The sequence below is a fragment of the Oncorhynchus nerka genome, linkage group LG8 (genome assembly GCF_034236695.1).
Source record: "Oncorhynchus nerka isolate Pitt River linkage group LG8, Oner_Uvic_2.0, whole genome shotgun sequence".
NCBI lineage: Eukaryota > Metazoa > Chordata > Actinopteri > Salmoniformes > Salmonidae > Oncorhynchus > Oncorhynchus nerka.
In genome coordinates this window covers 42,254,986-42,279,910 of record NC_088403.1, presented here as the reverse complement: position 1 = coordinate 42,279,910, position 24,925 = coordinate 42,254,986, and the positions used below count along the sequence as shown (strand labels likewise).

The 24,925-nt window shown below is 41.4% G+C and overlaps 1 protein-coding gene across 2 annotated transcripts in view; it reads right to left on the bottom strand.

The window, feature by feature from the left end:
* LOC115133276 (myotubularin-like) overlaps positions 1-24,925 on the bottom strand; it is a 64,564-nt gene that overhangs the window by 34,608 nt on the left and 5,031 nt on the right. Inside the window, exons 2-4 of one of the 2 annotated variants that reach the window (XM_029666349.2) lie at positions 24,477-24,577; positions 18,528-18,597; positions 14,089-14,183 (exon numbers count right to left, since the gene is read on the bottom strand). In XM_029666349.2, coding sequence (XP_029522209.1) covers positions 14,089-14,183; positions 18,528-18,597; positions 24,477-24,545 — 234 coding nt within the window. In that variant the 5' untranslated portion in view covers positions 24,546-24,577. The remainder of the gene's footprint in view (positions 1-14,088; positions 14,184-18,527; positions 18,598-24,476; positions 24,578-24,925) is intronic. The other variant, XM_065021807.1, reaches the window with a different exon arrangement.

The following is a 24,925-nucleotide window of genomic DNA, read 5'->3' as shown; positions in this document are numbered from 1 at the left end:
GGGTTTTTTGTAGGTATTGGGATTGTGGTAGGGTGGGGTTGTCTAGAATAGTCTATGGCTGTCTGGAGTGGTTCTCAATCAGAGGCAGGTGTTTATCGTGGTCTCTGATTGGGAACCATATTTAGGCAGCCATATTCTTTGTGTTTCGTGGGTGATTGTTTCTGTCTCTGTGTTTGTTTGCACCAGATAAGGCTGTCTAGGTTTTCACGTTTATTGTTTTGTATTGTTCATGTTTATATTTTATTAAACATGTATCGAAATAACCACGCTGCATTTTGGTTCTCCTCTCCTTTGATGGAAGAAAACCCTAACAGTCACGCAACCAGTATCACCCAAACATGACCGCTGTAACAATTGTGCTACCTCATGCAACTACAATGATGTATGTGAGGGCAATTCAAGCACTTTGGAGAGGCATGCTGGACAACAATTACAACCAAGACATAGGCTGGTGATTGAAGAGCATTAGGTAATACCCGAGAGAGAAATTACATGACCTTGCACTTGAGATGGCACACACAGGTGTTCATGGGAGTCTCAGTTTATTGCACATCAGCCAATGGAGGGTAACCCTGACAAAATCATGGACAACATTCAGAGCACAATTGCCTTATGTTTCTCAGTTGAGGAAATGTTTCTGCTCTGCCCATTACTGACATAAGACATGCAATAGCCCTAGAGTTTATCATCAGAGGTTTTTGGAGATGATGAACACTTAAGTGATGATGATTATGATTCAGTGTTGGGACAACTTAAGTCTTTTGCAAACATGACTGTGTATATGTGTGGACTTTTTTCATGCTGTGTTGATTAATATTGTAGGCATTCTCATATATACTTAACACTTCAAAAGACTTAGGGTATGTAGTCTAGGATATTATTGTTGTGGAAACCATTGAGCTGTGTGGAATAGTAGAACGTATGGCATACACACACTGTAAATAAATACTTTGGCTTAAATATTTGTTCTAATACCCATTTTGAGTTATCTAAAGTACACTGGTCAAAAAAATTAAGGGAACACTTAACACAATGTAACTCCAAGTCAATCACACTTCTGTGAAATCAAACTGTCCACTTAGGAAGCAACACTGATTGACAATACATTCCACATGCTGTTGTGCAAATGGAATAGACGACAGGTGGAAATTATAGGGATTTAGCAAGACACCCCCAATAAAGGAGTGGTTCTGCAGGTGGGGACCACAGACCACTTCTCAGTTCCTATGCTTCCTGGCTGATGTTTTGGTCACTTTTGAATGCTGGCGGTGCTTTCACTCTAGTGGTAGCATGAGACGGAGTCTACAACCCACACAAGTGGCTCAGGTAGTGCAGCTCATCCAGGATGGAACATCAATGCGAGATGTGACAAGAAGGTTTGCTGTGTCTGTCAGCGTAGTGTCCAGAGCATGGAGGCGCTACCAGGAGACAGGCCAGTACATCAGGAGACGTGGAGGAGGCCGTAGGAGGGCAACAACCCAGCAGCAGGACCGCTACCTCCGCCTTTGTGCAAGGAGGAGCAGGAGGAGCACTGCCAGAGCCCTGCAAAATGACCTCCAACAGGCCACAAATGTGCATGTGTCTGCTCAAACGGTCAGAAACAGACTCCATGAGGGTGATATGAGGGCCCGACATCCACAGGTGGGGGTTGTGCTTACAGCCCACCACCGTGCAGGACGTTTGGCATTTGCCAGAGAACACCAAGATTGGCAAATTCGCCACTGGCGCCCTGTGCTCTTCACAGATGAAAGCAGGTTCACACTGAGCACGTGACAGACGTGACAGTCTGGAGACGCCGTGGAGAACGTTCTGCTGCCTGCAACATCCTCCAGCATAACCGGTTTGGCGGTGGGTCAGTCATGGTGTGGGGTGGCATTTCTTTGGGGGGCCGCACAGCCCTCCATGTGCTCGCCAGAGGTAGCCTGACTGCCATTAGGTACCGAGATGAGATCCTCAGACCCCTTGTGAGACCATATTCTGGTGTGGTTGGCCCTGGGTTCCTCCTAATGCAAGACCTCATGTGGCTGGAGTGTGTCAGCAGTTCCTGCAAGAGGAAGGCATTGATGCTATGGACTGGCCCGCCCGTGCCCCAGACCTGAATCCAATTGAGCACATCTGGGACATCTCGCTCCATCCACCAACGCCAAGTTGCACCACAGACTGTCCAGGAGTTGGCGGATGCTTTAGTCCAGGTCTGGGAGGAGATCCCTCAGGAGACCATCCGCCACCTCATCAGGAGCATGCCCAGGCATTGTAGGGAGGTCATACAGGCACGTGGAGGCCACAGACACTACTGAGCCTCATTTTGACTTGTTTTAAGTACATTACATCAAAGTTGGATCAGCCTGTAGTGTGGTTTTCCACTTTAATTTTGAGTGTGACTCCAAATCCAGACCTCCGTGGGTTGATACATTTGATTTCCATTGATCATTTGTGTGTGATTTTGTTGTCAGCACATTCAACTATGTAAAGAAAAAAGTATTTAATAAGAATATTTAATTCATTCAGATCTAGGATGTGTTATTTTAGTGTTCCCTTAATTTTTTTGAGCAGTGTATTTAGTGGGCAAAGATGTGACCCGTCACCCATAGTTACTTGTTCATAAAGTGCATTTTTAGATCTCCCTTTTCTCCTTCACTCGACTTCAATACATCATCCATATTTGAAAACATTTATGCTCAGTGGATTGTATGACTTTATTGTAAATTAACTTTTAGTTGCTGAAATACGTAAAAAAGTGTACTACTATAAACTTGACACAACTTTCCAAGTATAAAGTGTGCACTTTCCCCTCCAGAGTTGGCATAGAGAATTGATAAAAGGCTAGGCTATAGCATTTGTGATACTGTTCTTGCATTAGTGTACACATCACAGCCCATAAAACTTCTTCATATTTAAGGTTTAAGACAGTAACAGCAGGAAAAATGTTAACAGTACATAATATTGGAAGTAAAAGTCATTATACAAATAAAATGGTAAAGAAAATGTACATACAGTACCTTCAGAAAGTATTCACACCCTTTTACTTTTTTCACATTTTGTTGTGTTACAGACTGATTTTAAAATTGATTAAAAGGCACATTATGCAGAAACCGCTCTTCCATTTCCTGGTTTCAAAAATTCGAAATTGTTCGCCTAATTTCAGTATATGTGACAAAACCAGCAGTCATTCAATCATTGTACCATCTAAACCGATGTGACAGATCTTTGAAGCTGGTGTTTAATGATTGTGGGATGAGAACTGAGGATGGATCAGCAATGTCGTTACTCAACAATACTAACCTAAATGACAGAGTGAAAAGAAGGAAACCTGTACAGAATAAAAATATTCCAAAACATCCATCCTGTTTGCAACAAGGCACTTCAGTAACATTTAAATACATATATATATATAATATTTTTTTTGTCCTGAATACAAAGAGTTATGTTTGGGGTAAATCCAACACAACCCATCACTGAGTACTAGTTAAATAAAGGTTAAATAACAAAAATTTAATAAAAAATACCACTCCCCATATTTTCAAGCATGGTGGTGGCTGCATCATGTTATGGGTGTCATTGGCAAGGACTAGGGAGTTTTTTTAGGATAAAAGAAACAGAATACAGCTATAAGCACAGGCAAAATCCTAGAGGAAAACCTGTTCCAGGTTGCTTTCCAACAGACACTGGGAGACTAATTCACCTTTCAGCAGGACAATCACCTAAAACACAAAGCCAAACATACACTGGAGTTGAAGATAACATTGAATGCTCCCGAGTAGCCTAGTTACAGTTTTGACTTAAATCTGCTTGAAAATCTATGGCAAGACTTGAACATGGCAGTCTAGCAATGAACAACAAACAGTTTGGCAGAGCTTGAAGAATTTTTAAAAAGTATTGTATATTGTACAATCCAGGTTTGCAAAGCTCTAAGAGACTTACCCAGAAAGACTCACAGCTGTAATCGCTGCCAAAAGGTGCTTGTACAAAGTATTGACTGAGGGGTGTGAATGCTTCTGTAAATTAGATATCTGTATTTCATTTTCAAATCAAATAAATTAGAAAACATGTATAAATACATGGTTTCACATTGCCATAATGGGATATTGTGTGTAGATGGGTGAGAGAAAAAAAATATATTTTGAATATATTTTGAATACAAAAAATAAATAAATCAAGGAGTAAGAATCTGTATAATATTTTCTGTTTAAATAATGATACAAATAAATGCACCGAAGAATGTAACGGTATAAAAATACAGGTCGAGTCTACATTGTCATTGGTTTCAGTACTACATCTTCTTTCCTCTTTCCTACATTACTTCTCTAATTGCGGCGTTTAAGATTATTTCCATTCTAGGGTCAACACTGCAGTTGAAATCAACTGTCAAATGTTTGTGCCTCTGCCTGCGTGCCAAATGAGCAGACAGTTGGTTCTTCTCACAGTGTAAGCTCAGTTTGTGGTTGTTGATCCACAACTATAGTTCCTCATAGTCCAATTTGTACAACAGCTTCATTTGGAAGTTCCGGAAGCTTTGGTAAATAAAACCTGCCAGGTGTCAAAGGAAACAACTTCCAATAAAGAAGCACACTTACTATATGGTCGATGTCCTCAGATCTACTTGAGATTGAGTGCTTTCCACACTCTGCCTTCAGCTCAAAGTCTTTATCATATTGATGCATGAGGTCTGTCTGCTCTCCAATGGTCCTGCTGACTTTCTGTGCAATGTCAAACTTGACACAGGCCCCTTGATGTTGCATGAGGTCTTTTGTGTGGCACACATGGTGTTCGCAGTTCAAGTGTAATGCTGTTGTTTTCTGATCCACCACCTGTATTCACTGTGCCGTTCCACCAGAGTCTTTGAGACACGCTGGGGCTTTATGAGGCTAGATCAAACTGCCGTTTCAGACCCTCCAGGCTATGTTGTCTTCTCTCTGCTTGCCTAAAATACAGCGTTTTGAATTTCCACAGCCTGCAGGTTCTCTCCATCACCCTCATGTATAGAATGTATACACACAGGCCACAGTGATAACTGAAAAGTGAATCACCTGTGTTGTCTGTGTTTCTTTTAGAACTGGCTTCAATTTTTAGCTAGATTATAGGCAACTGATATCTTGTGTTCTTTTTGCTGATGGTGACTCAGTTTCTTCTGACTTCGGAAGGCCGGATGGCTAAATCCACGATAGTGACAGGTCAGCATCTGTGGTTGTCTGTCCTGCGTTTGGCTTTTCTCCACTAAGCTGGCGGTGGAAACCTGTGTCATCGTTCATGACATAGGTGTCTACTATGGTAAACATCTGAGCATCAAAACACTTCTGTTTTTCAGTGGCAGATGTTTGAAATCTTCTGGTGGACTATGGTCTGTGTATTGTGTCCTGCGCTAAAGCCATGCTAAAGTAATGGAGCGTAGCTGTGATGACGGAGGCATCTGATCAATCTTTCCAATTGCTGCATTTGCATTTTGTTTTCTCCACTGATCACCTGTTAATGTCAACTTCCCATGCGGGGTTTGAGTGTTCTTGCCATCTACTTCTATGGAAGAATACGGGACATAATTTTCATTAAGTAGATTGATTGTCCTCATGTCTTTTGAATGAATTTCATTTTCATCCAGTAGCTCTAAAGGAATGAAATCTGATTTCCTTGCCATTACATCGGAGTAATTGTGAAGTATGTGCCATTTAACAGATTTGTAGTGCTCAAATTATGGTAACTGTCTCACAACGACACGTCCCACAAGCTCTTAGAATTTGTTCTTGAGATATTGTTTGTCGTCAGTGTTTGGAACAAATTTGGATTTAGGAAATTGAAGGACTTATATGGAGACCTGTTGTGGGAGGTGATCTACACCAACACGTTTCTGAGACGCGAACATTTTGATCCAGTGGTAGACTTCTTTTAAAAAATATTCTAGTCAAATGATGCAAGGTGTTACGCTGCTGTCAAATGTGTCTATTGTAAGTGGATATGGATTTGTCTGTGCATAGGCCTAGAAAAGGAGCACAGAAACAAGTTAATTAAAAATAATGCTTATTCCCTAGAATGTCCAATATCAGCCGAATGTAGTTGTATATTACAACCAAAAAGATAGTTCATGATTTTATGTTATTTCATTCAAAACATTTAATCATCGTTCAGTTGAGAGGGTCTCTCCTCGGATCCAGGCGATGGGATGTCAGGAAGAGCTTTGATCCCTGACTTTAAAACCTGGCCACTGTCAAGCTGGCCCTGATGATTGCAAACAGTTGCAAAGGAGGTTCAAAACAGTTATCAGTGATTCAATTAATGCAGCAAACATACATACTGTAGCCACGTAATGCATGCTATTAAGCGCAGCTACTGTGAGTTGCCATGTATAAACACCACACTGTGTGCATACTATTCCAGCACTGCTGAGATGAGAAGGTCTTTCCTTGGATCCAGGGGATGGGCTATCAGGAAGAGCTTCAATCCCTGGCAGCTGGACCTGTTCACTCTCAGGCATTGGATTATAGATAGTGACATGGGTCTTAACAGGTTTCTATATTAGATTAACACAGCAATGCTGACGTCGTGACTTGGCGGTAACGCGCCAGACATCAAGGCATATGCGATTAGTGCTACCCAAGGAACTGGGTTCGTCACCCTGTCTTGCTGTCACTCGTTTCCTACTGCCTTGGTAATTGTAAAAAATCCCTATAAAAATGATCTTAAAAATAAAACACACAGCCGTATATCATACTGTATGTAGTCTGTTATAGTGGTTGTATTTAGAATTAACATAAACCATCAACACATTTCAATAGCTACAGTCTATACAGTGCATTCGAAAGGTATTCAGACCCCATCCCTTATTGTTACATTACAGCCTTATTCTAAAATGGATTAAATACATTTTTCCCCTCAATCTACACACAATACCCCATAATGACAAAGCAACGTTTTTATTTATATAGAAAGAATGGGAGGCCCCGGTGCACAACTGAGCAAGAGGACAAGTACATTGGTGTCTAATTTGAGAAACAGACACCTCACAAGTCCTCAACTGGCAGCTTCATTAAATAGTACCCGCAACACACCAGTCTCAACGTCAACAGTGAGGAGGCAACTCCGGAATGCTGGCCTTCTAGGCAGTTCCTCTGTCCAGTGTCTGTGTCCTTTTGTCCATCTTAATCTTTTATTTTTATTGGCCAGTCTGAGATATAGCTTTTTCTTTGCAACTCTGCCTAGAAGGCCAGCATCCCAGAGTTACCTCTTCATTGTTGACGTTGAGATTGGTGTTCTGCGGGTACTATTTAATGAAGCTGCCAGTTGAGGACTTGTGAGGCGTCCGTTTCTCAAACTAGACACTAATGTACTTGTCCTCTTGTTCAGTTGTGCACCGGGGCCTCCCACTCTTTCTATTCTGGTTAGAACCAGTTTGCGCTGTTCTGTGAAGGGAGTAGTACACATCGTTGTACTAGATATTCAGTTTCTTGGCAATTTCTCGCATGAAATAGCCTTCATTTCTCAGAACAAGAATAGACTGATGAGTTTCAGAAGAAAGTTATTTGTTTCTGGACATTTTGAGCCTGTAATCGAACCCACAAATGCTTATGCTCCAGAAACTCAACTAGTCTAAAGAAGGCCAGTTTTATTGCTTCTTTAAAATCAGAACATCAGTTTTCAGCTGTGCTAACATAATTGCAAAAGGGTTTTCGAATGACCAATTAACATAAAATGCTAAACTTGGATTAGCTAACACAACGTGCCATTGGAACACAGGAGTGACGGTTGCTGATAAATGAGCCTTTGTACGCCTATGTAAATATGCCATTTTAAAAAATCCTCCGTTTCCAGCCACAATAGTCATTTACAACATTAACAACATCTACACTGTATTTCTGATCTATTTGATCTTATTTGAATGGAAATTTCTAGGTGACCCCGAACATTTGAAAGCTAGTGTATTTTGGTAGGGTTTTAATATCTGCCAACCTCATGCACCTACAACACTAATCTAATGAGCACCTTTGATGCTCTGCCCAAGTAAGGCATTTGATTGGTTTGACGTGTAGCGAGGCGTCACCTGGTTCCCACCCCCTTTTAGCTGTTTTTGTGCCATGGACTTACCCATGCTTCTCATTTAGCCTGGTTCTCGACGAGGCTACCATGCAAGTAATGGTTGAGCCTAACTCGATGGATGGCAAATTCTGCTCTCTGTCTTATGAATAAATTAAGTTATGTCTTGACTTGGGAAAGTGTAATAGCTTCCCGATCTAATATATATATATATATATATATATATATTTTGCTTTAATCGTGATTTAAATCAACCCAGCTGCAAATGCAGTTTCATTATTTTTAATACAATCTTTGGCGGAAACCCATAGAATCCGGGGGTCATTGACAATTTTTGTTGATCATTATGAATTAATTTAGTTCAATTTTAAATTGATCACAGAATGTAGGATTTTGTAGTAATTAAACATTTAAACACCCTCTTGTGGGTATTTTAGGAGATTCTGAAATGTGTTGGATGTAGTTAGCGTGGTGATACAGTCCTAAAATGTTTTGCATGTCAGCAGTCAAGTTAAGATATTGGACTTTCAAGAAGCAAAGTGTTACCGACCACATCAACATGGCGATGCAAAATGCACCACCCCTTTAAGGTATTGAAAACTAAATGAAGCAGAACATAAAACAGTTTAGTTTGCAGACTTAAGGAGTTAGAGTAGGTAATAAATCCAAAATAAAAAAATATAACAAAAAGATATGCAAGCCTAAACAGTCAAATAGGATAGCTGTAGGAACAAGAGCTTTTAGCTTAATCCATTGTCATAATATATTATTAGCAATATGGTATATATGACCTCAAACATACATTTGCCCTCCATTTGTATTATGGCTTCAAGTGCTCCATACTATGTGCAAAAAAAGAAGAGGGTATGTGCAAGAAATGCAGTCTATAATCAAGAACTTCACAATCAGTCCTCATGACCTGTAGGCAGGGCTCTAAAGTGCGACCAATTTGGTCACAGATGCAACAAAAACAATTGCTGCATGACCAGTACTTTTTATTTTGGAAGCACCACGCGACAAAAAAAATGCATAAGAATATTTTGCCGCAACACTTCTCTTCACTGCTCATACAAGGCTGATACGTTGATTACAAATCATAACCAATCATAATGCTACAAATGTAACTAATTAAACCAATCACAACCAATACCTTTTCCTGCAAACTTTCCCTTAGATCTGTGCCGCCCCTAACTAGCTAGCAAGAACAACAATGAATCATGGTGTATTTTCAGCTTTCTTGAACAAAAACAAATGATCAAGCACAACCAGAAGATGAGGACAATGACAGAGACGTTACCACGCGATCCACCTCTTCAGAAAAATACCGACATTTTCTCGAGACGGTTGGTTCGCGAATTCAAGTGGCTAAGGAGGGACAAAACTAGCAACAAAGGTCTGTTAGCACTATCGAAAGTGGGGCGAAATAGCTGCAAGGAAGACACATTTTGCTACTGGGTCCAGCAACCTAAAAAAACACTTGAGTCGTTGCTAAAACACAAGTTAAGCCAAAAGCACATCAAGTACATCGGGGCAGGGGTTGGAGCAATATCACTAAGTCCATATTCGACAGGCAACAACACGTGGCAGCCCAAGTCAGTCAACAGGCCAAGCTAACTGAGCTAGAATTTATTAAATTTAACACCACTTACTGCATTGCCAAAGAGAATGTTTTTACCAAATTCAGATGCATGTACTCTCCCAGAAAAGTAATAAAAGTAATAATAAAAATCATCAACCCAACATATGGAAATGAGTTGTCCTGCACAAACATGATTATAATTTGGCACCACAGCAAAGACTATCCGGGAAGAGGGTTAGTGCAATCAGTGTTCCTTGGGACGTTCCTGCCCTAATAGCAAGTTGATTCTAGATAAAAACAAAAATCATTAGTTATTGTGAGGAGACTAAACATGTATTTAATTATCCAAGTATCAGTTCATAGTTAGCATGTTGCCTTGTTACAACATGTATATTACATAGTTTTGTATTATTATTATTATTTTCTGTTAGCTGACTGCAGTAATGAAGAAAAGTTTACAGTTGCACTTTTAAATACAATAAATGTTATGTTTTCATGACCAATATAAATATGTTTGCTGTTGCACTTTTGATTACAATAATGTTCGGTTTTGTAGGTTACATTTGTTTGTACAAAACGAATAACCTATGTAAATAGTATTCAAAAGCACCACAAGCAAACCCATTTGACATAGGTAATTAGTTTTGGCCAAACAAATGTAATACACAAAAACAGAACATGGATAGGTTTGCTGTTGCACTTTTGAATACTATCAAATGTTTTTTTTTTTTATATTACATTTGTTTGTCCAAAACGAATAACTAACTACTGTAAATATCTTTGCTGTTGCACTTTTGAATACATCATCAAGGTAACAACTGATGACAATTAAGAATGAAGTCATTTTTTTCTGGTGCTCCTAAATTGTCTGGTGCTCCTTATCTTTTGAAGTTAAGAGCACCAGTGCTATCAATTACAAAAGTTCATTTAGAGCCCTGCCTGTAGGCAATGTCCTCCCTGGGAGATAAATGCAATAGCCTAAATGGGAGGAAAGCAATCAAAAGGAAGAAAGAAAGATAGTAGGGGAATAGCTACCAACTTATAATTGACATATTTAGCCCATGTAGGGATTCACCTCAATATATTGTCCGTTGTTCGTTAATTGGAGTGGTGTTGACACTGTGTTAATGTCCTGGACATAGGCAATACAATAACACATTCCAATGATCAGCAACAACAGTAATAATGTTCCTAGTATTATCCACTCGAGGGGCTATTCTCATGCGGAGGGCAGAATCATAGGCTAGGCTGTGTGATGGTGCATGGATAGGCTACCTGGGGCAGCAGGTAGCCTAGTGGTGAGAGCGTTGGACTTGTAACCGAAAGGTTGCAAGATCGAATCCCCAAGCTGACAAGGTAAAAATTGGTCATTCTGCCCCTGAACAAGGCAGTTAACCCACTGTTCCTAGGCCGTCATTGAAAATAAGAATTTGTTCTTCACTGACTTGCCTAGTTAAATAGAAGGTCGACGACATCCGATCCTCGTTTGCTAAGTCAAACGACACCGCTGGTTCTGCTCACACTGCCCTACCCTGTGCTCGGACCTCTTTCTCCCCTCTCTCTCCAGATGAAATCTTGCGTCTTGTGACGGCCGGCCGCCCAACAACCTGCCCGCTTGACCCTATTCCCTCCTCTCTTCTCCAGACCATTTCCGGAGACCTTCTCCCTTACCTCACCTCGCTCATCCCTGACCGCTGGCTACGTCCCTTCGGTCTTCAAGAGAGCGAGAGTTGCACCCCTTCTGAAAAAACCTACACTCGATCCCTCCGATGTCAACAACTACAGACCAGTATCCCTTCTTTCTTTTCTCTCCAAAACTCTTGAACGTGCCGTCCTTGGCCAGCTCTCCCGCTATCTCTCTCAGAATGACCTTCTTGATCCAAATCAGTCAGGTTTCAAGACTAGTCATTCAACTGAGACTGCTCTTCTCTGTATCACGGAGGCCCTCCGCACTGCTAAAGCTAACTCTCTCTCCTCTGCTCTCATCCTTCTAGACCTATCGGCTGCCTTCGATACTGTGAACCATCAGATCCTCCTCTCCACCCTCTCCGAGTTGGGCATCTCCGGCGCGGCCCACGCTTGGATTGCGTCCTACCTGACAGGTCGCTCCTACCAGGTGGCGTGGCGAGAATCTGTCTCCTCACCACGCGCTCTCACCACTGGCGTCCCCAGGGCTCTGTTCTAGGCCCTCTCCTATTCTCGCTATACACCAAGTCACTTGGCTCTGTCATAACCTCACATGGTCTCTCCTATCATTGCTATGCAGACGACACACAATTAATCTTCTCCTTTCCCCCTTCTGATGACCAGGTGGCGAATCGCATCTCTGCATGTCTGGCAGACATATCAGTGTGGATGACGGATCACCACCTCAAGCTGAACCTCGGCAAGACGGAGCTGCTCTTCCTCCCGGGGAAGGACTGCCCGTTCCATGATCTCGCCATCACGGTTGACAACTCCATTGTGTCCTCCTCCCAGAGCGCTAAGAACCTTGGCGTGATCCTGGACAACACCCTGTCGTTCTCAACTAACATCAAGGCGGTGGCCCGTTCTTGTAGGTTCATGCTCTACAACATCCGCAGAGTACGACCCTGCCTCACACAGGAAGCAGCGCAGGTCCTAATCCAGGCACTTGTCATCTCCCGTCTGGATTACTGCAACTCGCTGTTGGCTGGGCTCCCTGCCTGTGCCATTAAACCCTACAACTCATCCAGAACGCCGCAGCCCGTCTGGTGTTCAACCTTCCCAAGTTCTCTCACGTCACCCCGCTCCTCCGCTCTCTCTCCACTGGCTTCCAGTTGAAGCTCGCATCCGCTACAAGACCATGGTGCTTGCCTACGGAGCTGTGAGGGAACGGCACCTCAGTACCTCCAGGCTCTGATGAGGCCCTACACCCAAACAAGGGCACTGCGATCATCCACCTCTGGCCTGCTCGCCTCCCTACCACTGAGGAAGTACAGTTCCCGCGCAGCCCAGTCAAAACTGTTCGCTGCTCTGGCCCCCCAATGGTGGAACAAACTCCCTCACGACGCCAGGACAGCGGAGTCAATCACCACCTTCCGGAGACACCTGAAACCCCACCTCTTTCAGGAATACCTAGGATAGGATAAAGTAATCCTTCTCACCCCCCTTAAAAGATTTAGATGCACTATTGTAAAGTGGCTGTTCCACTGGATGTCTTAAGGTGAACGCACCAATTTGTAAGTCGCTCTGGATAAGAGCGTCTGCTAAATGACTTAAATGTAAATGTAAATAAAAGGTACAATAAAATAAATGGATAGCATACCAGAATATTGAGCCAGTCATGATGGGGTTCCATCTGTCGACTCGTCCCCTTGTGTGTTGGTCTTAATGTGATTCTAAAATAAGTCCTGAGCTTCCTTGGCAGTGGAGAACATGTATGCCATGTTCTGGAATGTCAAGGCGAGTTTTTCCGGGTGTAGCTGGGATCTCACCTAATTGTAGGTTGCCCTCGTTTTAGAAGTTCGACACTCAGGTCTGGGTAGATGTTAATCCTCTTCTCCTAATACCTAATAGGTCAGAGCCCCCAATTCCGCTGCAAGGCGAACAATTCGCCGTTTGACTTGGATTCGTTCAATCATACAGCAAGAGTCGTTGCCGAGAAGACCCGTTTGGTGCGCAGTGTTAATCACCGGCACGGGACCCAGCTTCACCTACTCGAACAGGTCATAGAAAATATTTCTCATGAAGGAAGTTGGGTTGCCCTCTTCCACACCAGTTTCTAGTCCTATGATCCACACATTGAATGTACGGGAATGATTTAAGTGATTCCGTTTTCTCTTTTAGGAAGTTGATTGCCTATTCTAGTTTAGCTCGCGCTAATCTTAGCTCGCGTTTCCAGGTCATGGAGTCTCACCTCTGTCGCATTGGCCGCGTTCTTCAGACTTTCCACTTTAGCTGGAAAGGTGTCTACTTTAGAAGTGAGCACGGCGAGTGAAGTCGAGGGCAGAGGTAATCTCCTCACAAACAATCTCTCAGATAGTAGTGGCCAGCTCTTTCTGTTGTCTGGTGTTGAGCCACCATGTTCCCACAGGTGAATTGTGGGCGGACAGATTATGCCACCTGCTGAAGCGAAATAGACCTGCGATTTCTTTTTCTTGTAATACAATGAACATTCCACACCTTAACATGGTGTTTACTAGTGAACACTTTTACTAAACAAGTCTGTTCATTTCTTGTAATTCTGCGAAAGAAAGCCACGCGTTTCAATGCATGCCACAGGAACCGGTGATTGTGGATTTCTCATATGCTCTTTGATTTCTTGGTCAAACAGTTCAATGACAAGGAGTAGTTAAGTATATAGCAGTCATGTTATTTAGAGAGTTAGACTGACTGGGTGTTCTGATGCCTTCCATCTGTCTGCCACACAAGACGCAACCACCAGACAGATGTGTGTGTGTGTGTGTGTGTGTGTTTTTTTGTCCCAGCGGTAGTCCCTGGGAGTGTGTACGCGTGTGTGTACTACTCACTGCGTCTGCACTCTTGAAGTACAGTCTGTAGTTAGTAATGAAGACTTTGCCTTTGACAGGTCCGCTGAATGGACATATGTACATTATGTCTTTGTCTTGGGGGGGGAGAGAGAGAAAACGAGCATTATAAGAATGACAAAGAATATACAATGCACACGTACCCACACAAACTCAGAACAAACCATGATGTAAACACTACAGCAAGAAAAGAAAACCTTTTCAAAAGCTGTATTCAACCAGTCTTAAAATCATCCAAATCATCATAAATAACATCGGCAGAAGTGATCCCAGAGGGCGAGTGAGAGCGGAGATAGAGTAATGTTTATTGTTCATTTTTTGATTTCCCTTTAGTTTCTTGTCCATTTCACTTGCTTTGGCAATGTAAACATGTTTCCCGTGCCAATAAAGCCTTGAAGAGGAGAGACAAATTGAGAGAGCGATAGCGACATTATAACCACTCTGGAACAATGCAAGTTGACACAGCTGGGAGAGTTGGTTCCATATTGAGCCTCTCCTGTGACAACCCCAACAGGAATCTCCTCCCTACCACCTCTCGGGTTATATTTACAGTAAACACTTACACGCCACGTTTTGGTGTGGGCGGTATACTGTATATACAGTGCATTCGGAAAGGGTTCAGAACCCTAGACTTTTTCCACATTGTTATGTTACAGCCTTATTCTAAAGTTGATGAAGTCGTTATTTTCCCCCTCAATCTACACACACACAACCAACACCCCATAACAGTTTAGAAATGTTAGAAAATGTATTAAAAATATTTCCCGAAATATCACATTTACATAAAGTATTCAGACCCTTTACTCAGTACTTTGTTGAAGCACATTTGGCAGCAATTACAGCCTTGAGACTTCCTGGGTATGACGTTACAAGCTTGGCACACCTGTATTTGGGTTGTTTCTCTCATTCTTCTCTGCAGATGCTCTCAAGCTCTGTCAGGTTGGATGGGGATCGTCACATCACAGCTATTTTCAGGTCTCTCCAGAGTTGTTTGATCGGTTTCAAGTCCGGGCTCTGGCTGGGCCACTCAAGGACATTCAGAGACTTGTCCCGAAGCCACTACTGCGTTGTCTTGGCTATGTGCTTAGGGTTGTTGTCCTGTTGGAAGGTGAACCTTCGCCCCAGTCTGAGGTCTGAGTGCTCTGGAGTAGGTTTTCATCAAGGATCTCTGTACTTTGCTCCGTTCATCTTTCCCTTGATCCTGACTAGTCTCCCTGCCACTGAAAAATATCCCTACAGCATGATGCTGCCACCACCATGCTTCACTGTAGGGATGGTGCGGGGTTTCCTCCAGATGTGACTCCAGATGTGATACTTATTTTCCACCATAATTTGCAAATAAATTCATAAAAAATCCTACAATGTGATTTTCTGGATTTATTTCTTCTCATTTTGTCTGTCATAGTTGAAGTGTACCTATGATGAAAATTACAGGCCTCATCTTTTTAAGTGGGAGAACTTGCACAATTGGTGGCTGACTAAATACTTTCCCCCCACTGTATGTAAGGTAAGTTTTACATTTTTTATACATTTGCAAACATTTCTAAAAAACAGTTTTTGCTTTGTCATTAGGGGTTATTGTGTGATGAGAATTTATTTCTTATAAAATAATGTACAGTGCAAAGAAAAAGTACATGAACCCTTTGGAAATTATGGTGGAAAATTGCAAGATTGTTATAATACTTTTATTGCACAGAATAGTGTATTCTGTTAACTACTGTGTGTGTGTTCTACTGAGGATGGGCCTCTGGGAGGAGATTTACAATGTCTTTTGGGTGATAAAACCTAAAGAGCACGAGTTAATGCTTCTGTTCTATACCGTATCAGGGAGAGATGGTTCCAGTTTGGAGTCGGAGGGCCAGACACTGGTCTCTACACAATGAAAATTGTTGACACAGCAGATACCTATAATACATAGCAGACAGTATCTTTCATACAAATCTTAACCTCGTGACCTATTCTATATATCCGTTGTTCGTCATGTAGGTTGAAAGGGGTGTATCTTGGCTATTTTGTCTCAGAGCTCTCAACGAATCATCTGAGCTTATCATCTGAGCGTGAATCGTCGACCAGCCATTATTATCGTAGAGCACTCAAATCGATTCACTTTTTATATGCGAGTTGTATTCACTAGTGGTTCTGGGGACGGGCCTGTGACAATTTTGGACTCCCTTGTGGTCCCCCTAAATGTGGAATATGAAATCATTTTTACATAACTCATTTTTGCTATCGTTCTTTTTTTACATCCGTTTATTAGACCGTGGCAACGATGATGATTATGAACATGGTCTTCCGCCTGCAATGCAGTGAAGAAAACGATATGACAACAATAACGTCTAATGTAACTGGCCCCTCTAACAGTACAACTGGCCCCAGCTTGCACCCCCCCCAATTGAAATGGTCTAGAACCGCCACTGGTTGTATTGACCTGCTCCCTAATAAGTGATTAAAGATTTAGTTGAAGTATAACTATGACTTGTGTGATAATTGCTTTACTATCAAATGAGGAGAGACAAACTTAACCACCACAAAATACCTGGATTTCTGCATAAATTAGTCATAAAATTTGATCTGATCTTCATCTAGGTCACAACAGACAGTCTTCTTAAACTAATAACAAACAATTATACATTTTCATGTCTTTACACACCGTGTAAACATTCACAGTACAGGGTGGGAAAAGTTTGTGATCTCTTGGATTTAATAACTGGTTTACCCTCCTTTGGCAGCAATAACATCAACCAAACATTTTCTGTAGTTGTGGATAAGACCTGCCCAACGGTCAGGAGGAACTTTGGACCATTCCGCTTTACAAAACTGCTTCAGTTCAGCAATATTCTTGGGATGTCTGGTGTGAACTGCTCTCGAGGTCATGCCACAACTTTTCAAATCGGGTTGAGGTCAGGACTCTGACTGGGCCACTCCAGAAGGGGTATTTTCTTCTGTTGAAGCCATTCTGTTGATTTACTTCTCTGTTTTGGGTCGTTGTCCTATTGCGTCACCCAACTTCATTTGAGTTTCAATTGGCAGACATATCAAGACATTTTGCAGGAGAATGTTAGGCTAAACTTGGGAATTCATTGTGTGTTCCAAACAACTCAACTGTAGTTTCATCTGTCCACAGAATATTTTGCCAGTTGCGCTGTGGAACATCCAGGTGCACTTTTGCCAACTTCAGACGTGCAGCAATGGTTTTTTTGGACAGCAGAGGCTTCTTCCGTGGTGCCCTCCCATGAACACCATTCTTGTTTAGTGTTTCACGTATCGTAGACTCGTCAGAGATGTTTGCATGTTACAGATATTTCTGTAAGTCTTTAGCTGACATTCTAGGTTTCTTCTTAACCTCACTGAGCATTCTGCGCTGTGCTCTTGCAGTCATCTTTGCAGGACTGCTACTCCTAGGGAGAGTAGCAACAGTGCTGAACTTTCTCCATTTATAGACAATGTCTTACTGTGGACTGATGATCAAGACTTTTAGAGATATTTTTGTAACCGTTTCCAGCTTTATGCAAGTCAACAATTCTTAATCTTAGGTCTTCTGTGATCTCTTTTGTTTGAGGCATGGTTCACATCAGGCAATGCTTCTAGTGAATAGCAAACCCAAATTTCTTGAGTGTTTTTTATAGGGCAGAGCAGCTCTAACCAACCTCTCCAATCTCATTTCATTGATTGGAGTCAGGAGTCCGCTAACGTGGAGTCCAATTAGCTTTTGGAGAAGTCATTAGCCTAGGGGTTCACATACCTTTTCCAACCTACACTGTGAATGTTTGTTTAAATGATGTATTCAATATAGACAAGGAAATACATTATTGTATGTGTTATTAGTTTAAGCACACTGTTTGTCTGTTGTGACTTAGATGAAGATCAGATCAAATTTGATGAACAATTTAAGGGTTCACATACATTATACAACAGCAAGAAAAAAAGTATCAATTTTAGAGTAAGGCTGTAACGTAACAAAATGTGGAAAAAGTCGAGGGGTCTGAATACTTTCCGAATGCACTGTAAGTATTCTAAGACACCAACTACTGCAGCTGAATGATGTCACCAAATTTCAAGGCTAGAGAAAAAAAAAATGCGAGTTCTTCCTGTTATGAGAAGTTCCTCTAAGACAGCTAGAGAAAGGTTACAAGGCTAAATACAGATCACATTCAAGAAATCCTATATGATGTAACCATCTATGGAATCTGAAACTAACCACTAGTGAGAGTTGCTGTTATGAGAGGTTCCTTTGAGACAGAGCGCAAATCTCAATAATATTTCCTCAATTCTTTATTTCTTCCCTCTCAAAGCACATTGGAGCAGAAGATCTGAGGCTCCTCCACTCAGATCTTCACCTCCAATACGTTTTGAGGAGCGAGGATGCACGCAATCAAGGAAATACAATTGAGATTCACCCAGAAACAGTTTAGAAAACTCACCTATGACTCTCTCCTCTCCGGGCAGTAGGGTGACTGCCAGTGGTTCCATCTTCAGACTCTCTCTGGATGCCTGCCATCAAAACAGACAGTGGAACATTAATAGGGCTCACACACACACACCTCCTTAAAGAGAAAGATACATACGGCATTTACTTCCTTCTTTGTTCAAAATACACAGGTTAAGACAAGAGGATTCCAATATCTCAACTCAGTGTGCCACCAAGGCATTATCAATAAACCGTCACAATACGATGCAGAGCTCTATCAGAGTTATACAGCTTGACATCTGCAAGTTCTCGTTCTGGTAAAGTTGTCAATCGGACTACTGTCGTTTCCACTATAGATGGCAAGCAAATCAAACAATATATTTGGATATAGCCATTTAGTTTATCCCCGGAGAGTTAGCACGTTAACTAGCCATATTGACGTGATCTGTTATTAGCTAGCCAGCCAATTTGACATGGTCCATCAATTAAGGCTGACCCCATTTAGATTGTTTGGTCGATAGGCTGTTGGTTGACAGAAAATTCTTTAGCAGAGCAGAAGCAAAAAAACAAGACACTTGTCTGATTCGCGTCTGTCTGAGGGGACTAATCAATTGTGGAGGCCATGGGGGCGACACAGTCCATCACTTTAAGACACTTGCTACTGAAATTGTATGTGGTTATATCTCGTAAGAACAATGGCGCAACACGAATACAAATGATATTAATTTTATAACAAAAAGAGATTTCTACCGCATTGGATAGCAGCCGCTGTCCTGAAACGCATCAGTGCGCTGTTGAATGGGCTTTTCCTAGACCATTTCGCTATGTGCAAAACAGCAAAATTAACCAGAATATTGGCGGCAGCAGCAGCGCTAGGAGACGAGAAAACAGCCCTTGCCATAAATTGTCTGAGAAAAGTGAGGAGAGAGGAAACCTCAACTTAATTAGGTCTATAATCAATAGCCTACATGTTAAATGTGCCTGACTTTATAAATCATTTAGATACAGTGCCTTCGGAAAGTATTCAGACCCCTTGACTTTTTCCACATTTTGTTAAGATACAGCCTTAATGTAAAAAAGTTTTAAAAAAATAAAACCTCAGCAATCTACACACAATACCCCAGAATGTATTTTTTATAAATTTGCAAAAACTGTCAAACAGAAATACCTTATTTACATAAGTATTCAGAGCATTTGCTATGAGACTCGAAATTCAGCTCAGTTGCATCCCTATTTCCATTGATCATCCTTGAGATGTTTCTACAACTTGGAGTCCACCTGTGGTAAATTCAATTGATTGGACATTATTTGGAAAGGCACACCTGTCTATATAAGTTCCCACAGTTCACAGTGCATGTCCGAGCAAAAACCAAGCCATGAGGTCAAAGGAACTGTGTCCAAGGCAGGATTGTGTCGAGGCACAGAACTGGGGAGGGTACCAAAACATTTCTGCAGCATTGAAGGTTCCCAAGAACACAGTGGCCTTTTTATACATTCGCACACAAAAAAAGCCAACTGTACAAAGTTTCAAGCGGTAGCTTGCTAAGTAAACATGATCAGTTAACGTCTGCTGCTTGACAAGCAGCCCCGACAAAGGATGGGAAATTAACATAAACCACTTATACGTGTCAGGTATAGTTCACTTCTATTTTTAGCACTCAAATACAGTGCCTTCAGAAAGTATTCATTCCCCTTCACTTTTTCCACATTATTTTATTACAGCCTGAATTTAAAATTGATTCAATTGAGATGGAGTATTGTATGTTGGCCAATGACAATGTCAAAGTGAATTGTTTTTAGAAATATTTACAAATCAATTAAAAATGAAAAGTTGTGAAATGTCTTGAATCAATAAGTATTCAACCCCTTTGTTAAGGCAAGCCTAAACAAGTTCAAGAGCAAAAATGTGCTTAGGTATTTCTCTGTGAACAAATTAACAACAGACTTTCAGCATGCTTATAGAGAAGGGCACTCAACATGTACTGCACTGACACAAATGACTGATGATTGGTTGAAAGAAAATGTTAAGAAGATTGTGCGAACTGTACTGTTAGATTTCAGTGCAGCCTTTGATATTATTGACCATAACCGGTTGTTGAAAAAAAAACTTGTATTATGGCTTTTCAACTTCTGGCATATTGTGGATTCAGCGCTATCTATCAAATATAACTCAAATGGTTTCCTTTAATAGAAGCTTGTCTTATGTCAAATGTAAAGTTTGGTGTACCACAGGGCAGCTCTCTGGGCCCTCTACTCTTTTGTATTTTTACCAATGACGTGCCACTGGCATTAAACAAAGCATGCGTGTCCATGTATGCTGATGACTCAACCATGAACACATCAGCAACCACAGCTAATGAAGTCAAACTCTTAGTAAAGAGTTGGTCAGTTTTAGAATGGGTGGCCAGTAATAAACTGGTCCTGAATAGCTAAAGGCCTGATTCACTCAGTCTCCTCTGAACAGTTGCTGTTGAGATGTGTCTGTTACTTGAACTCTGAAGCATTTATTTAGGCTGCAATTTCTGAGGCTGGTAACTCTAATGAACTTATCCTTTGCAGCAGAGGTAACTCTGGGTCTTCCATTCCTATAGCGGTCATCTTGAGAGCCAGTTTCATCATAGCGCTTGATGGTTTTTGCGACTGCACTTGAAGAGACTTTCAAAGTTCTTGAAATGTTCTGGATAGACTGACCTTCATGTCTTAAAGTAATGATGGACTGTGGTTTCTCTTTGCTTATTTGAGCCATTCTTGCCATAATATGGACTTGGTCTTTTACCAAATAGGGCTATCTTCTGTATACCACCCCTACCTTGTCACAACACAATTGGCTCAAACACATTAACTGTTAAGAAATTCCACAAATGTCCAGAAAAGGCACAAATGTTAATGGGAACGCATTCCAGGTGACTACCACATGAAGCTGGTTGAGAGAATAACAAGCGTACGTAAAGCTATATTTGGAGTTGTTTAATACTTTTTTGGTTACTACATGATTCCATGTGTGATTTCATAGTTTTGATGTCTTCACTATTATTCTACAATGAAAAAAAATGTAATTGTAAAGAAAAACCCTGGAATAAGCAGGTGTCCAAACTTTTGACTGGTACTGTACGCAGTAGGCAATGTATTGTATAACAATCATTTTAATTCCTTTTTGGGGGGGGGGGGGGCTTGGGCTCCTAAGCAGATTGTGTATGCATAGGCTCTAATATGTCTATGGGTGTTTTTGAATTAATAATCACCTTAGGAAGCGCTGTCCATATCGTTATGTTAGGCTTTGAAGCAAAATCCACATTGACCATGTTTTACACTCAGCTTCAACCTGCTGTTGAACTTTCTTCAAGTTGATCATCACAGTGAGGTGAGCTTTAAAAGCAACATACTGTTTTGATGTGTTTTGTGATTGTACTTGCATTGATGCCCGAGTGGTTAGAGGGACAATAGAGCCCCGAGTACCAGGCCATTAGTGACCTGATGGTTGTTAGCAAATTGGGTACTACCAAAGTAAGTCCAAAGTGCATACCTTGACCTAACGGTGATGTGGAATTTTACTGTGGCCATGACTCATCACTGCCGGGTGTGGCGGTAATATGGTCACCGCAACAGCCTTAGTCCTGAACATCTCTGAAACTAAGGGCATTGTATTTGGTACAAATCATTCACTACGTTCTAGACCCCAGCAGAATCTGGTAATAAATGGTGTGGCTGTTGAACAAGTTGAGGAGTCTAAATGACTTGGTGTTACCTTAGATTGTAAACCGTCATTTTCAAAACATATAGATTCAATGGATGTAAAGATGGGGAGAAGTATGTCCGTAATAAAGAGATGCTCTGCTTTGACATCACATTCCACAAAGCAAGTCCCACTGCCCCTGGTTTTATTATGGTCAAGTGCTGAAAAGATGGACATAGGCAAATTACACTTGTCACAGAACGAAGCAGCACAGGTGGACCTTCGATGTACACAGAGGGCTAATATTAAGAACATGCATGTCAATCTCTCCTGTCTCAAAGTGGAGGAGAGATTGACTGCATCACTACTTCTCTTTGTGAGAGGTATTGACGTGTTGAAAGCACCGAAAGGTCTGTTCAAACAGCTAACACACAGCTCAGACACCCATATAGTACATACCCCCACACAAGACATGCCACCAGGGGTCTCTTCTCAGTCCCCAAGTCCAGAAGAGAGGCTGGGAAACGCACAGCACTACAGAGCCATGACTACATGGAACTCTTACACATCAATTAACTCAAGCTAGCAGTACAATCAGATAAAAAAAACATTTCACAGTACAGTACAACGCGAACTGTGAAGACACACACACATTTTATAATCTTGTATTGTTTTAATATTGTACATTTTTAATTAAGGAGCTGTGCAAATTTGCACAATGCACAATGTCTTGTATGATGTATATGCACAATGTCTTGTATGATGTATTGTATTATTATGATGTAGCCTATTGTTTTATTATGATGTATTGTTTTATTATGATGTCGGCTATTATTTTATGATGATGTATTGTATTATTATGATGTAGCCTATTGTTTTATTATGATGTATTGTATTATTATGATGTAGCCTACTGTTTTATGATGTATTGTATTATTATGATGTAGCCTACTGTTTTATGATGTATTGTATTATTATGATGTAGCCTACTGTTTTATGATGTATTGTATTATTATGATGTAGCCTACTGTTTTATGATGTATTGTATTATTATGATGTAGCCTACTGTTTTATTATGATGCATTGTATTATTATGATGTAGCCTACTGTTTTATATTATGATGTGTTGTTTTGTTCCTGTTTGGACCGCAGCAAGAGTAACAGCTAACAAAACACTAAATCTTCAGGGATGTACTGTATGCGAGAGAGAGGGAGAGAAAGAGAATGAGGCTACTGTTTAGCATGTGTACATCCGCATGCGCAAGAGAGTGTTTGTTTGTGTGTGTGTGAGAGAAAGTGTTTGTGTGTCTAGCAAGGGGCACTGTTTCCTTTGGCGTCTAGCCTCCCTAGGTCTCGACAAAGCCACACTTGTGTCCATAGTACTGTACCTAGCCGTCATTTGTTTTGCATGGAAAACCCTCAACAGTCAATGCTATAAGAGCACTGTTTTTATTGGCCCGCCACTCGAGGACTTCCTGATTCGAGAGCCAATAGGAATGAGTACAGACAGAGGGTGTCTGTATTGACAAAAACTCTATACCGTGTACACTATCCTGGAAGGCCGAAGGAACGTTTAAAAATAATTTGACCCAACTGACACATGATCTAAAAAAACTATGTGCTATAAATTGCTTTCATGCTGGTTGCCGGAACTGTACAGACAGAGTTCCTACATAAGAGCTTTCAACACAGCCGTGAGTAAGACAGCACTACTGCCTATGGATGTTAGGTAGAGACACCATAACTTATTAATGACAGAAGAGGGTAAGTAGCTAGTAACAGCAGCAACCTAGGAAATGCATGGTTAAAAAGTTTGGTCACTGACTTGAGATTGCAGATGGATAAAAAAAATAAAAAAATCCCCCTCATTTATCTACACACAATACCCCATAATGACAAAGCGAAAATAGGTTTTTAGAAATTTTTGCAAAGAAAACTTGTGGGGCCAAATAAAATACCCAGTGGGCCACCTACTGGGGATTCCTGGTGTAGAGGGATGTGTGAATGCATACAAGTATGTAAGTGAGAGAGATGAGAGTTTGCATGTATTAGTGTGGACTGGCACCATCATCTTCCCTGCTCAGCCTAACCGCTGAAACAGCTTATTAGATGTGGTCGGTAGTACAGTATCAGTAGAGCTAATAATATATGCTGCAAACCACCAAAAAAAAACATAGAACAGAGAGAGAGTTTGAGAAATAACATGCGAGTATAGAGAGCCCTTTGAATTCAAATAGAGAAAGACAGAGAGAAGGGAAAGAGAAGCGAGGAAGAGAGCGAGATCCTTACATTCTGACTAGAGCTGTTCTCCAGGGGGTTATTTGAGCGGTTGTAGACTGGTATTGATGCAGAGGCCATGACTCTACAGGGGAGTGCTTCTTCCACTGACTCTACAGGAGGAGAGAGGTCAGAGAACAAAACGTAAGATATCAATATTGATTAATAAAGTCATTGGGACTGTTTCCACTCATGGTTATCCCCAAAAAGTAGAACCACATTAGAGGTCTTCACAGATCCACCTGTACCCAAATACCCGAGACCCGATCCAGGACCCGAGCGGGTCCGGATCCAGAATTCTAAATGTCACATTTCTGGGTTGGATATGATTGTTACGGGTCTCAGGTACGTGTAATTCTAACTGACTTGTCAGGAGGGGCCTGTACAGATCCGAACGCAAGTGTTGCAGCAGAGAGAGAACATTTATGATTTATGCTGCTGCTCTTGCTTTTCACGAGAGA